Source organism: Microtus ochrogaster, linkage group LG8 (assembly GCF_000317375.1).
Source record: "Microtus ochrogaster isolate Prairie Vole_2 linkage group LG8, MicOch1.0, whole genome shotgun sequence".
Lineage (NCBI taxonomy): Eukaryota > Metazoa > Chordata > Mammalia > Rodentia > Cricetidae > Microtus > Microtus ochrogaster.
The window spans coordinates 1377683-1393211 of NC_022033.1; the positions used below are offsets into that span (position 1 = coordinate 1377683).

A 15529-nucleotide genomic window follows, 5' to 3' on the forward strand; every position below is an offset into this window, starting at 1 on the left:
ACAGGGAGGACGTGGGTGCTGGTTGAGTAAGGGTTCTAGATAGTGTCCACTCTTGCAGTCCATGCAAGGTCAGCCTGCCACAGAATCCTGTCAGGTAGGTACAGGGATTCAAACTTAGACCCCAAGACTCCGGGGCACCAGCTGCATGGCTCATGGGGACATCCGGGCTCAGACCATTTCTGCAATGAATGGTGGGAACGTGTGTAGGAGTCGGCCCCGCCCTCCCCCTGGGAGCGTTGTCCACTTGGAATTTGAAGACTATGACTAACATGTGCAGGAGTCTTAGCCCTCTCCACAGTATATGTCAATGCTCAGTCTCCTTACCAAACAACGTGGCGGCCTCGGACGCACTCAAGCTGAACTGGGCTTCGAAGAACTTGGGGCCGAACGTGGACATGCCAGCGATGAGCGTGGCTTCGGTGGCCCCTGCCAGGCAGAGCAGGATGAAAGTGGGATTTCTTAGGAGGAGCCAGATGGAGCTGGGTGAAAGGGGAACAGAGGGCAGAAAAAGACAGAGGGTCAGGATGGGCCAGAGTTTGTGTGCCAGGAACCTGCCGTTCCTGAAGCTATCGATACAAAGGGCCCTGGTTTTGAGAAGGCAATGAAGTGGTGCCCGTAGCTATCCCAGGGACACACCTGGAGCGGGTGAAAGGCCGGGCTTGGCAGGTAGTGAATCAATGGCCCCACTGTAAGCCTGTCCTCAATACTAAAACCAGTTCCAGAGACCAGTCACAGCTGTGGCTGAGCTCCAGTTTCTGTGTAGGGACAAGGAGACAGATCCCAAGTGAATGAAGACAGTAATCACCCCTGGTAGCTATTGTGACAAAGTAGCAGAGGCTCTGGGGGGAGGGTGACCACCAAGGCTGGACAAGGGGTGGGAGCCACCAAGGGCTAAGAGGTCACCAAGGTATAGGGATCTAGAAGGCAAAGGAGTTGCCAAGAGAGGTTCAAGCTCCCAACCACAAACTCCGGGGAGAAGAGGCAGGCATATGTATTTGGAAACAGGGACCTTCAAGGAGTGAGTCCCTAGTGGGTTTGGCTAGCTCCCCTTCTCTTGGCCTGTACTTTGGGGGCAGTGGTTATAGGACACTAGGATTGACAGTAGGATTGGCGGTCAGATGCAGCCTGCTAATCCCACGGTGACTTTGGCCTGGGGTCCTGAGACTCTAAGGGCCCAGCACTGCAGTCCCTGGGTTCCCTCCCGCCGCTGTCCTTTCTGGGATGTGAAAGGCATCAGCCACACCTGCAGCCACACAGCTGCGAAGGTGCCTGACTTGCCTTCCCAGGACTACACGGCAGAACAGCCAGGGTGTGGCAGCGCAGACCCTGGCCAAGAGAGACCATTCATCCGAGCAGTGATTCTAAAGGCCCTGCCTACCTACTGGCTGGGAGTCAGCTCCCCTGGGTGAGGGCTATGTGCTGACTGTGAACAGAAGACTGGTTGGTGTGAAACACTACAGAGCCCCTGGGAATGGAGCCTGGGGACCCAGGTGGTCATCATGCAAGCGATTACAGGGCCCCACGGTCACCTATCTCAGGCACAGGTCACACAGGAGCAGGGTATTCCCTGAAGTCAGCTCATGGTGCAGTAACTACACCGTCTTCTGCAGTAAAGCTGCTTCTAGAAGCCTGGCTCTTAGGGAGAGGATGAACACCACTGCTTGCTTGCTATGTCTATCCTGCTCCTTTTATTTACCAAGGCTTGGCGAGCTGGTACCTGCTCCCTGCCTCCTGTGTGAGCGGCCAGAACACATCGCTGCCCCCATGAGAGCCACTCTCTCTGACAGATCTAGACCTAAGAGATAACAGTCCTGGACATCAGCCAGGGAGCCGCACACAGCTTCATACTCAAGCTCCGCATGAGGAGGATCTGAAGAGAAGCCAGGATCTGCTCAGCCCTGGTCAGCAGGCTCCCTGAGGGAGTACATACCCACTGCTTCCTAGATACTGACCAGAGCATTGGGAGATCAGACTGGCCCCAGGGAGATGCTCAGAGGATGCCTTCTAAAGTAGAGCGCACCCAACTCTTTTAAATTTTACTTTTTAACTTGAAGGTTGAAAGGGCTTTCCAGGCATTTGCTCAATTCTGTGTCCTGACAAAGGAAAGCAGGTGTGGAGGAACCCTGGCCCCATCAGGGACTTATAGGCTCAGGGTGCTGACTCCTCACGCCCCTTCCCACCTGGGGTACATCTGGTGTTGGAGAGCCATGCACAGGCTGGTCCGTTCCAAAGGTATTGCCTGGACCTGCTTAGCTTCAGGCTGTTGGCTGAGGATAAGGGTGGCTCTGTCATGCAGAACATGTTACACAAGGTGTCTAATCCCACCGCTGGCTGGTTGGCTGAGATTCTGGAGTTTGCCCTGAGAACTGGTCATGCCTTTCATGACTGTGAAGGAGGCACACATTCCTGTACTTGTTAGTTCCGGCACCTGACTTCAGACACTAACCCTGGGCCTGAACCTCTTACTGTATAGTACTTGGTAAGAGATCCATGGGGAGAGTTGGGCAAAGCTCATGCCATGTTATGCTTCCCCAGACAGCTCTGCTATTGGGGTGAGGAGAGGCCAATTTTAAGACCATGGTTAGCAGGCCTTCAGCCAGTCCAGTCATGCCTGGGGCTCAGCAGATGTGGGAGGTGATGTATGCTGTGAATATGTTTTATTACCATTGGTAATAAAGAAACTGCCTTTGGCCAGTAGCTTAACAGAGTAAAGCCAGGCTGAAAGAGATATATAAAGAGAGTAGGCAGAGTCAGAGAGAAGCTATGTAGGCCTGCCCGAGACATGCCTGACACAGGAGGGAACTTTACCTGGTACCACAGCCACGTGGTGATACACAGATTAGTAGAAATGGGTTAATTAAGATATAAGAGTTAGCCAGAAATGCTTAAGCTATTGGCCAAATAGCATTGCAATTAATATAGTTTCTGTGTGATTATTTGAGTCTGAGTGGCTGGGAAATGAACAAGCAGCCTTTAACAACACTCAGGCCTCTTAAGTAGGCAGCCCCTGGCTCTCCTAGGTGAGCAGTAATAAGATCAAAGCCTGTGAGGCCTTGCACCACCACCTTCTCCAGCCTCACCTTGTTCCTCTGGGATCTCTGGGGGGGGGGTACCCTTGCCCTCCCCGTATTATAACAGGCTGTGAAACTCAGCCCCGCCCACAATAGCCCTCAGCTCCCAAGTGATAGATCAGGACATATGAATCACATCATTCTCTAAGACCCCAGTAGTTCAGAGACTGTACCTTGCTTGATACATACAGAGAGCAGAGCCGGGTCAGACAGACAGACAGACAAACAGGAAAGGGGGATAGAGTGAAGAGAGAAAGCCTGGAAAAGACCACCCCAGGGGAGGGAGGGACTGGTCAGTGAGAGAGGCAGGAGTTGGGAGAGGCCTCTGCATCTGTGGTTCTCTGTCCTATGTCTGGTTCAGAACTGCAGCTCCTTGAAGCTTCTGGTAGTGAATGCATATGTGATACCCAGTGAAAAGGCAAGAGTGGCCAACTCTGCCTGAGGGGCTTTTTGGGGAGGGCCTCAGAGGCCTCACACACACATACACATGCGCACACACACACAAACACACACGCACACTCCTTACAGGGGCAGGTCTCTGACAGTCTTGCCGAAAGCCGGGTTGCTCACTGCTCTGTGGCCGTGGTCTTTCAGCTGCTGGGTTTCAGTTGTTCTCATAACGACGTAGCGCTGGGAGCCTGCAGGGACAGAGTTGGTAGAGAGCTACAGCTTCTAGAGGACATTGCGTATTCCACGGAGGCTGCCCCTACACTGGCTCCTCCACCCCCTCAGGACCTGAGGGGACACGTATACAGCATTGCAACCTAAGGCCTGAAGGCGAGGTTGTCACGGGACAGGATTGCAGATATGAGAGTAGAGGGCCCTGTGGGCCCAGTAGAAGGGAAGCGAGGGGGTCATTTCTGGTGGAGACACAGGAGGGATAGGCTGGCTTTGCCAACCTTGCTCTCCACATAGAGGGGAGACCGCGTTCAAAGATTCCACTCCCCCTTAGTGGAAATGACAGGGAGAAGGGGACAGGACAGGACAGAATACATATCCTGCCTCCTGGTTGGGACCCGTGTACCAGGGCAGAGAGCTCACCTGGCAGCTGCCGGGGATAGCCAAGGATGGGGATGGCGATGAGGAAGGCAATGATCCCGGCTCCCACGAAGCCAATCCACCAGGCGCCAACCCACAGTGGGCTGTCAGTGGTCAGCTCCGTCCTGTTGGGAGAAGCCATGGTCCTTGGATTACTGACCAGTCACCCATGCCCTTTCCAGCACATGCATGGGGTGCTCACTCCCCATAGGATCTCTGTGCAGAGGGCAACAGAGGCCCATGGAGCTACAGTCCTGTGTTCACCTCTCCCTCAGACTGGAGAAGCCCTCTGATAATGGCCACTCACTAAGAGAGCAGCTCCTCAGATCCTGACTCCTGAACCCAGGGAAGCTGCATCTGGGCCTCAAACTGAGACCCTGGGGGCCAGGTCCATTGGGGACAGGAGCTTCAAGTAACAGCTGGTGTCCCTCCCCAGCCAGCTGTCATCCTCAGGGCCACAGAGCTCAGGGGACAGAGGGCTCAGCTGGAGTTCACTGAGCTACCCACACAGGAACCATTAGGCATCCAACTGCCATCTGCATAGCAGGAGAGAGGGGGGCTCTCAAATTAAAGAGAAAAAGTGATGGGAAGGGAGCAACTGGCCAGTGGGATTTCATACCTGGGAAGGGAAGGGTGCAGGGGAAGCAGGGGTGGAGGGATAGCAGGCTCAGGGGCAGAGGAAGGATGGATGAAGGACTAGGCAGCAAGGCCAGGGCAGCAGTGTAAACCCCTATGTGCTGGTATAACAGGAAGCTGCCCCGACGCCTGGCTCATGCTCCCACCCCCATGTGCAGAGCGACTCAGAACCCAGAGCCCATGGGGCACAAGACATCCAGATCCGGGGACACGAGCCTTGACCTACCTCAGGCTCTGCACAGAACACGCACCCTTGACCCCACAGAATCAACCCAAGGCTAGAGGCGGCATTGTGAGGGGGCAGAGCACTAGAAACCTCGTGGCGCCATCTGCAGAGAAAGTCCCAAGGTGGAGTGGTGCCCAAGACCCAGCACAGCCACCAGGAAAACTCAACAAGAGCTGCCCTTCCGTGACAGGACACAGGGCCAGGCCAACTGCACAGCCTTGCGGAACAGTAGCCTCCCCGCTCTGCCTCCCTCCACCCCTCTCACTCCTTACTCTCCCATTTATGTTTGCAAAAATTAGATACTGAAGATAATAGACGCAGTGCCTGTCACTTTAAGAGCCTAAAGACACACAGTCAGGTCAGGGCTTCAGAATCATGTGAACTTGAACCCACCCCTCTCTATGTTTCCCACCTCTCAGGGTTATGTCCTCAAAACCCCTGCATACCCCCAACCCCTGTAGCCAAGATTAGCCCAGCTTTTCCCTGCTCTAGCCTCCTATTGTATATCAGACATCCTTTGGGGCCCACAGCATCCTGGGTGCTGAGGAAGGCAGGCGGATATACCCCGTTACTCACCGTTGGCTCAGGTCCGTGTAAATGTTTAGCATGGCTCCTCCAATCAGGTAACCTGCAGCAGGTCCAAGGATGGCCGCCGTGTAAAAGATGGCTAGAAGGCAAAGGGAGTGTGCAGCCATCACACACCACACGCGGTGGGCCCCTCCTAAGAGATGCCCCCCACCATGCTCCCGTGTCTACAGCTCCACCGTGAACCCCTTTAGGTCAGAGTGCATCTGTGCAGCCTGCGGCTGGGAATGACATTCAGTCATCGGCTCTTAAAACGTCCCCAGAAGTGCACTTTGGATGTCATTTGCACTCATACGAAAGCAGACTCTGCTTTGCATGGTGAGGGAGGGCAGTGTCCATTAAGGAGGAACCGGAAAGGCGGGCGTAAGTAGGCACAGCCAGAAGCAAGGGCTGTTTGCAGGAAAGAGCGGAGCCTGCCATAAATGCTGAGCTCCCTGTTGCATCTGCCCCTAACAGGAGCCTCAGCTGGGAGGGTATGAAACCCGAGGCCACTTGGGTAGACAGCGAGATTAGCTACATCACACCAATTGCCTTGAAGGTCACAGGCCACGATATAGAAACTATGAGCTGCGTTGTGGCTTTGCCTCAAAGTCTCAGGATTCCTGAATTCTCACCACTGATTTACCACCTAGGGAGCCGGGCTCAGAGTATACACAGAACACACAGGGAGCCGGGCTTGATTCCTGCCCACTTACCTTTGCACAGGACTCCTTCCAAACCACACAGAGGCTCAGTGCCAGCATGCCCTGCCCTAGCTCTGCCTGAGGACGTGGGGGTCCCTGAACAGATCCTGCCTAGTGTGGGCCAGTGCCGAGATTTCTGGCTTGAAGTCCCTGCAGGGCTTCTTAGAGAAGTCAGCATCTGTTCCCCTGTCTCATAAAATCCTGCTGGCTGTGCCACTTCAAGTTAGGGGCCCCTGGGTCATATGACCAAGGGAGGGGCATAAGATCACCTAGCCAGGCTCCGAGAAGGTATCCACTTCATTCCACCAATGTCACAATCTGGTCCCTTCTGCCTACCCGTCCTGATTCCTTGGAGAGCCCCACTCACCAATATAGATGGGCGAATAGTTTGACTTGACATTCTCATCCAGGTAGGTGACACCCAGTGTGTAGAGAGGGGTGGCGCCCACACCATGCAGTAGCTGGCCCAGCATGAAGACCAGCCGGTAGCTGGACAGGCCCGAGTCCATACACTCCACATGACTCCCGTTGCCCAGACACGCCCCGGTCCCCACCTTCTCATCCATCTTCACCTCGTAGTGGCCAGCGGTGAAATGGGGCAGTGCAAATACCAGGGAGCCGATGCCCAGGACCAGCACGCCCCAGCCCAGCCAGCGTGGCTTGTGCCCCTGGCCCCCAAAGTAGCTGACGAAGGTGAGGCAGAGGCAGGCGGCGATGTCGTAGGAGCTGGCGATGAGCCCGCTCTGGTAGCTGTGCAAGTCAAAACGCTGCTCGATGGAGGTGATGACGGTGTTGATAAAGCCGTTCACGATCATGCCCTGAAGGAAGGAGGCTGCACACAGGAAGAAGAGGAAGCCCTTGGGGGTGTTGAAGACCTGCAAGCACTGGGGGGTGAAGGCTCGCCAACCGCACAGCGTGTTCTTTGGTCCTGCGGACTTGTACTTCACCTCACGGGCTATCTGGCTATTCCGCTTCTCAGCCTGGGGCTTGAACAGGAGTTGGCTGGAGGAGTCCAGGGGGCTGTGGGCAGAGCGCAAGGAGGCCGGGGACGCCCTGCTGCTGGGTGGAGTGTCACAGCTGCTGTCTGTGGCAGAGGACGCACTGGCCAAGAGGTGCTTCGGGAGGGAAAGGAAATGCTTGTCCCCCATCCCGTGCTGGGGCATCTCCAGCCTGGTGCGGAGGGCTTTGGCAGCACAGCAGGTAGAAGCAGAAGAGGTGGCAGAGAGGATGTCTCGCCGCTGGGTCTATTCTGTGGAGAGAATTTCTTGTTAGAAAACCTTTACCTGCTCGCTCATCTGTCGAAATTCCTACATGAACATTCAGTGTCCACACAGTCCACCCCTGGGGTCAGCCTCCTCTGACCCAGAGTGGCCTCTGGCCAGCCCTTCACTCATACGTCTTGCTCCTGACCACAGGCCTGCCGCTAGTGAGCTACACCTGCCCTGGTCCCAGGGACTGGATTCCAGCCGACTTTGAAGGTGTGGCCATGCCTGGAAATGCTGAAGACAGAGCTATTAGATGGGGCCACCAAGCAGTGAGCAGAGCTGAGACACGGAGGAGGCCTGCAGTCACCCTGAGAGCCCTGACCCGCACTCAGCGGCTTTGCCTGCCTGAGCTGTCTTCCGCCTGAGAGTCAGCCATCAGTAATTCAGACCTGAACCACACGGTTCCAGAGTCCATAGAGTACAACACAGCCGTCTTCTGGAGGACACTGTGACCCACCACTGGGCCCAGGCTGACTTTAACAAGCTGGCACTGCCAAGGAGCCAGGAGTTCTAATCTGCGGCTGTGAGCAGTAGAGATTCTACCATAAACATTCCCAATGTAGTCGGTGCCAGCGATCAGGCCTGGAGGCACTACTCATTGTGCCAACACTTTCTCCACAAGCTGGTGTCCCTGCCAGAGAAAGAGAGAGCACCTGAGGCAGAGACGGTTCATGCCGTGGGAGTCAAACCTTCCTTGGGCACTTAGGCAGCCAGTGTAGCCGGGCCCCACAGAGACAGCAGAGTAGCTTGTACATACGTGTGTGTCTATGCACATATGTGCACATTCATGTAGAGGCCAGAGGCCAACACGGGGTGTCTTCCTCCGTTAATTTCTATTTTTTACATAGCAATTATTTATTTATGGGGGGTGCACACAGATTGCTTGTGGCAGTCACAGGACGGCTTGCTGAAGTCAGTTCTTCCTTCCAGTAAGTACATCCTAGAGATTGAATTCAGGTCATCAGACACAGTGGCAAGTGTCTCCACGGGATAAGCTATCTCACCACCATATCTTTTATGACAGGAACTCTTGTGAAACCCGGAGCTCACTGATCTGGTTAAGCTAGTTGCCCAGCAAGTCCTAGAGATCTTTTTGTCCCTGTTTCCCTTGCTCTGAGATTAGAGATTACAGGTGTGTGTTGCCATGCCTGTCTTTTTACATATATCGTGGGGTTCTGACTCAGGCCCTCATGTTTGGGCACCGCACTCTTTACCGCCTGAGTCATCATTTTCTCAAACGGCAGTGGAACAGGACAGAGGAGGGACAAAGGGGAGCGGGTTAGGGAACTCAAGGTCACCAGAGTTGTGTGTTTTAGCCTTTAATCCAGGCTGGCCTCGTGCCTACTTGGTCCCTCCACTGCCACCGGGGACTACACAGGTGACAGACAGATGGGTATACATAGGATGTAATGGAACTCAGATCGCAGCAGGCAGTAGGAAGCAGAGGGATTTCTTCCTTGAAAATGAAAGCCATCGCCACCGTAGCATTCTAGACGTCGGTGTCCCGAAGCACCAGCGTCACCACGGTTTAACCCGCGCTGAGAACACTGGCAAATATTTGAAGCACAATCTAAAACCAGACTTATCTACATTCTACACTGAAATGAGCAGGTTGAAATCCTTCTTTAAACATTAACAAGTGACGCTCTGTTTGCTGCCTTTCCACTGTAGGGTGGCAGAGTGGATTAGACGTGTGGCTTATACCGGTCATACCAGCATATGGAGGGGGGGGGATGGAGACAGAAGGATCACAAGTTCAAGGCCAACCTCAGCTAGAGACTCTCACTCAACAAAAGGGCAGGGCTGCGAGGTGGTAAAGATGGCTCAGCAGGGAAGAGCGTTGCTTTCCTAGAGGACCCGGGTTCTGTTCCCAGCACCCATAGGTATTGTACGACCACCTATAACCTCAGCTCCAGGAGGTTCGATGCCCTTTTCTGGCCTCTATGGGCACTTGCACACAGAAGGTATATACTCACACAGCCATGTGAATAAAAACTAATGTTTAAAACAGGGCCAAACTTAGTTGGTAAAGTGTTTGTCTCGCAGGCCTGAGCACCTGAGTTCCAAGCTCCGGAACACATGATTTTTTTGTTTGTTTGGTTTTGGTTTTTTGAGACAGGGTTTCTCTGTGTGGCTCTAGCTGTTGTGGAAGTAGCTCTGTAAACCAGGTTGGCTTCAAACTTACAGAGATCCGCCTGCCTCTGCCTCCCAAGTGCTGGGATTAAAGGTGTATGCCATACCTGACTTGCTTGTTTTTTAAAGCTGAATTTCACAGGGCAATGCTTGCAATCCCAGCAAGGAGATGGAGACAGGCATATTCCTGGGGCTCACTAGCCAGTCAGTTTAGTCTACCTGCCAAATCAACGAGAGACCCTGCCTCAAAAGGCAAGATCTTCACATACACGTACACCATGTGGACCTGCACACACATGAACAACAGCACAAACATACACCCAACCATCACCACCAATAAAAGGGAAAGGTGTCATTGCACGCATATCAACCCTTGGGCCTCCATTGCCCACACCCACAGCTGCCATTCTGATGTCAGGAGGACCGTGCTGCTGAGCTGTCCCAGCCGCTAGCTTTCAAGTTTCTTCCTAGGACCTGCTAGATTCTGCTATGGCTGGAGCAGCCTCAGTGCCAGTCTGGCTAGACTGCAGGTGTCCCTGGATTTGTCACATGCCACGGTGAGCATGTCAGTGAGGGGTTTCTGGAGGAGTCACCATGGAGCCCATAGGCACCACCCTCTGGAGGGCCTGGCTGTGTGTGTAAGGGTGGAGTTCAAGGAAACCTGGCACCCCAGATTTCTGTCTTCACAATCTTGGTACATGTTTAGCTTCGTAATCTCATGAGCCAGTCCCTAATAGTAAATCCCCTTATATTTCCCGTTGCCTGTCCTTCTCTGGAGAACGCTGCCTCATGCAAGGTCAATCCGTTCCTTTGGTACTGATACTGCTCTGCTATGGGTGGGATCTCTGCTAGGCACCAGGGTTCAGGGATCCACCCCCAGGATACCGTCCCCATTACAAGGATCCCACAGCAACCACACATGAACAGTCCTTAGGAGCTCCTTGCAACCGTGTGTAGCTGCAGATCAGCAGGATCCAGGCTCCTATGGGACGAAACACACAGAGCTAGGACTTGCTCACCCATTGCTGTAAGTAAGGGAAGAGGCTTTCACAGAACATCCAACACCCTTTTGTTCATGACAAATGTGGGGAGCCTGGTTATCCTGGACACATCCCCACCGACTCCAATTATATGGGAGGCAGGTCCAGCACTACTTCAGAAGCACCCTGTACTCCTGACAGCTATCCTATGACAGAGACCTTTCTCACACTGGGACTCCAAGCATGTGACTACCCCCACCACCACCACTAAATAGCTGTTGGTGGGGGGCACTGCTGGAGGGGAGCCTGCCTGCGTGCCAGCCACACCCCTGCACCTGCTTCCACTTCTAGCTGCTGTGTATGGGGAAAGAAAAAGATCTAAGGCTTGGAGGAACTTTCTTAGTCGGAGAAGGTTTTACTGAGCCACCACTGCTCAGGTGGGGAGGAGCAGGCTCTTTCACACAGCCCACTCTCCAGCAAGCAGACTTTGCCTGTGCTGTGTCTCAGGCTGCCAGGCTGGCTCCACCCAGACTGCCCTGCAGCCCAGCCCTGTGGGATTAGGCCAAACTGATTAGCCCAGGATGATGAAGCCCTGGGGCTCCTGCTGTCAGCTGACAACTCCACACCTGAGCACTGTGGGAGGGCAGGCATGTGCACAGGTGTAGGTAATACGTGTGAACAATCTTAGGAGGCCACAGATGACCAAGATTCCCTTGCAAGCCCCCCACGCTGTCTTCAGGGCTGCAAGTGCAGCATCTCACTGGTGATGTCTTTAGTTCTGGAAGAATCCAGTCGTGGCCTCCTCCTCTCAGTGGTCAGAGGCAGCCCCATCTGTGAGAAAAGGCCTGGTTTGCATGGCTGCATGCTATGTTCCTCCTGCTTGCTTATTTCCTCTGTCCATCCATTTTCTACACTGTCCCCTGGGCCTCAGCTCATACTGCAATTTGGAAGACAGGATTTCAGAATGGTTCTCTGCCCCGGGTCCCTGCACCTGGGTTTCTGCAGGCCGTCCCTAGGACACCCTAAAGCCCCAAAGCTGGGGTGTCAAGCATTACTCTCTCCTTGCTTTGGAGACACTTTTGAGACCCAAATCCTAGACCCTCCTTAGACCTTGGCAGCCAGCAGACCCGATTCATTTCTCTTCCCTTCCACCTTCTTCTCTGTTCTTCTTTCTCCTCGGCCCTCAACCCCAACACCCCTCATGAAGCTCCAGTCAGAAAGAGAAGATGACAAAGGCAGGTATCTATTTATGGCACTGAACTGCTCTGGGGCCACCAAACCTTTCACCTGGGCACTCCTGCTGACACCACAGCCTGGTCAGCTGCCACCCCTCTGTGACCTTGGGACTCTTCTCTGCCCCCTAATTTCTCCTGGGTATCTCCTTTTATACACAGTGTGGTGTGTTTTCACTTCAGAATGAGGCTCAGGCAATGGGGACAGGATATGAGCCAGCTACCAAAGCACCTAATTTGCACACCTGGTAGCCACATGCAGGTAAAAGATCAGGAAACAGCTGCTTTTCACAGAAGCTGCCTCGGACTAATTAACAGGGAGCCTGAGTACAAGACGCCAGCACGGGTCCAGAATGACCCGTCCCACACAGAAGGTCTGCGGTCTCAACCTAGGTAGGTTTTCCCACCCTGTCTATATCCGGGATTCCTGGAGCATGCAGAGGACCCTGCCAGGTGCCATGCTACAGAGAGGAATGGAAGCCTTGCTAATCAAGGTGTATTTGAGAAGCAGAGGCCAAGGCAGGCAAGTACTCCCCACTTTGGCAAGTCAGAAGCCTCTCTGGTTCGCAGTTTCCTCCTGCAATGTGTGTGAGGGAAAGGATACAGCCCTCTGCACAAATGGGCCAAGCTGCCACTTAGGCTCATGGAAAACAGATCTACAGTGCCCAACTTCTGAGGCACAGTTACTCCCGGACTCCAAGAAGGTCCACATGTCTCATTTGTTATCCCTCAGCTCACCTGACCCTTGGGGACAGAAGTAGCTTGCTTTGCCTCTGCCGCGTGGCTGTCTATGGGTGTGATGGTCAGAACCAGCACTTTACTGCAACTGGGGACCCTGAGGTTGCTCTCATGGTTCCCGCAGCTCTTCTACATTCTGGTGGGCGGGGGGACGACAGCGAGGGGCTCTGGTGATAACCTTCGTGATTTTCAGGTTTGTCTTAGATTCAGAAGGGGACAGCTCTAGCTAGATAAGGGACCTTCCTGGCTGAGCCAGCCACTGCCTCCGGGTGGCCTCTTAGGGTGCAAATTCACTCGCAGGGTATCCTGGCCAAAAGGACCCCCAAGTACAAAACTCAAGGGTCCCAAGGATGTATGGGTGGGGTGGAAAGCACCATCCTCAAATAATCCTACGTGTTCTCTGTGCTTTGGGTCTGAAGGGGCAATGCCCAAAGCATGCCCCAAAGGTTGCAGGCTAAAAGTTAGTTACAAGGCAAAGGCAAAGATGGGTGCAAGGAAGGAGAGCTTGAATAGCACCTGGGTGTGGAAGAAGAGGCATGTCGGAGGTCCCTCACCTTCCATGGTTTGGGGTATATGGTGCTAAGGGGAGCCCTGACGATGGCAGTAAGTAAACCTCACCCTACCCACTGCCCCCAGTTTCTGATCCACATGTGAGTACTTCGGGGGGGGGGTGTTGAGACAGGGTTTTCTGTGTAACAGGTTCTCCTGGAACTCACTTTGTAGACCAGGCTGGCCTCGGAACTCGCAGAGATCCACCTGCCTCTGCCTCCTGAGTGCTATGTGCCACCATCGCCCAGCTGTGAATAGCTTTATAAAGAATCACCACTCTCATCTACAAATGTGGTCCAGGATTCTAATTCTTTTTTGTTTGTTTTTGTATTTTCAAGACAGGGTTTCACTATGTAGCTCTGGCTATCCTAGAATTCACTATGTAGACCAGGCTGGCCTTGAACTCACAGAGCTTTGACTGCCTCTGCCACCTGATTGCTGGGATTAAAGGTGTGAGCCATGAAACTCAGTTGATTCTAATTCTTTGTAATGCTAACAAAAATGAGGTCAAGATACCTGTCCACAGGGTGTTGGGGAAAATCAGAGGGCCCCCATCTGAGAGCAGCAGGTTTGGAGGCTGATCAAGGGAAGCAGAGGGGAGGAAGAGCCCAGACCTCCCTGGTCTAGCTGCTGCCTCTGCAGGGACCCACAAGATGATGCAACCCAGGTCCAGCATGGTGGCCCATTTCCCCTACCCCAGCAAGGCTTCCAGGCTTCACTGGTCATGCAGAACTCTGGCTGCCTGTCACATGGGGACACAATCCCTGAGGGCCTGTCCAATTACTCACAGTGACTGAGAACTAGGGGTGTACCGCCCTGTCCCTCATGTTCATCAAGACCTCACCAAGGCCAGACTTCCACCGGAATCCCAGAACAAGTTTGGTGTTGAGCTTCTGAGAACTAACCCACACTCTCTCTTCCAGCCGTCATGGGGATCAGGAAGGAACTACTTGGTCTCTGTACTTCAGAAGCTATTGACCGTATCTCCAGAGGAAGCAGGGGTGTCCCCTCCTTTCTGTCGAAAAGCCAGACTTAGCATTGGCCCTTCTGTGTCTCAAATGCTTCATCCTGAAATGGACCCACCGGGGAAAGTTTAGGAGCTCAACCCGTTCCAGTTTAGGTATAAATTCACATGGTGTAGCAGTACCCACGTGAGAAATACGTTAAGCCGGGTGACTTCTGTAAGACTCACAGTTACAACACGCGGTCCTAAACTTCAGTTATCAGTGGATTGAGAATACGTGAGTGTCTGGAAGGCAGGCAGGCATCAGCGAGTTCCTCATACCCAGAGACTGTAATGGGCATCAGGTCCTGGGCCCGTTCACAAGTCTGTCCTGCCCCTCTCTTTGCCCAGTCACAAGCCTTCCTCTTGCCTGCCTGGCCCCTCTGCAGTACCGGGGAAGGTTCTGGTTGGGACTTGTCCACGTCTGCTTCAGAGGCCACACCCAATGAACCACAATTAGATCATCCAGGAAGAATTTTCCAGGCAGTACCTGGTGGCCTTTCCTAGTGGGCAGGCAAATCAAGGTGGCCCAACCAAGAGAGTCCCTCGGTCTTACACATGGTCTGTGCTCTTTGCAGCACAAGGTACCTGTTCTCCTTCGGTTCTTGATATAGCAGGGTTCCAGTAGCTTTCTCTGGCCCGCTTTCCTCTCTTCTTGAGAAGAGAGTGGCTGACCAAGAGTACAAATCTCCAGCATCCTCCATATCATTCTAGGCACTACAACATCCTGGTCCTTAGCCAGCTCCTCGGTGACCGGGACTGCTCTCGTCCAAAGCCTCCAGCCGGTAAATGCGAGGCTCAGCAAACAGCCTCTGCTGTTCCCATTACCACAGCTACGATTTATAAATAATTCTGCTAAACCCCAGGTACTCCCTCCCCTGTCCGCATCCTGGTCCGAGTCCCCAACGCAGTCCATGTCCCATAGCACTCACCTTCCCGCGAACCCGGCTGCCGCTCTGCGCCCTGAGCTCTGGCCTTCGCGCGCAGCCCACTCACGCTTCATTCATCGCCCAAGCTTCCCCTCCCCCCCCCCGCGGGGGTGGCTTCGCCACTGCCGCCAATGGCAGCGCGGTTCAGGCGGGGCAGAGCCCGAGGTGACAGTGGCCGGAGTGCGCCAGGGCGGAGCCGAACCAAGGGGCGGGACCTGGGGCGGGTCAGGGACCAGACAGAGGGCTCCAACCGCTCGGAGTTTTACCTGCGGAGATTTCTTGCTGCCAGCAAGCATCACTGGCGGTGTCAGGCTAGGAAGATAGGGCTCAGGCCTTGCTGCGTTGTAGGTTCCACCGGCTTTGGGGTTCGCGCTCTAGCGTAGAGCCGAGGCCGTGGAGGGCGTGCGTGGCCATCAGCTCGCTCAGGCATGGGTACAGCAGCAGCCTCGCAAAGGCTCCCC

At 54.1% G+C, this 15529-nt stretch overlaps 1 protein-coding gene across 1 annotated transcript in view; it reads right to left on the bottom strand.

Annotated features, from left to right (window-relative positions):
* The window catches only part of Slco4a1 (solute carrier organic anion transporter family member 4A1), an 18512-nt gene extending 3367 nt beyond the window's left edge, over positions 1–15145 (bottom strand). Inside the window, exons 1-6 of the mRNA XM_005362745.3 lie at positions 15072–15145; positions 6607–7488; positions 5548–5638; positions 4113–4234; positions 3598–3709; positions 325–479 (exon numbers count right to left, since the gene is read on the bottom strand). Coding sequence (XP_005362802.1) covers positions 325–479; positions 3598–3709; positions 4113–4234; positions 5548–5638; positions 6607–7402 — 1276 coding nt within the window. The 5' untranslated portion in view covers positions 7403–7488; positions 15072–15145. The remainder of the gene's footprint in view (positions 1–324; positions 480–3597; positions 3710–4112; positions 4235–5547; positions 5639–6606; positions 7489–15071) is intronic.
* Positions 15146–15529: the final 384 nt, after the last annotated feature.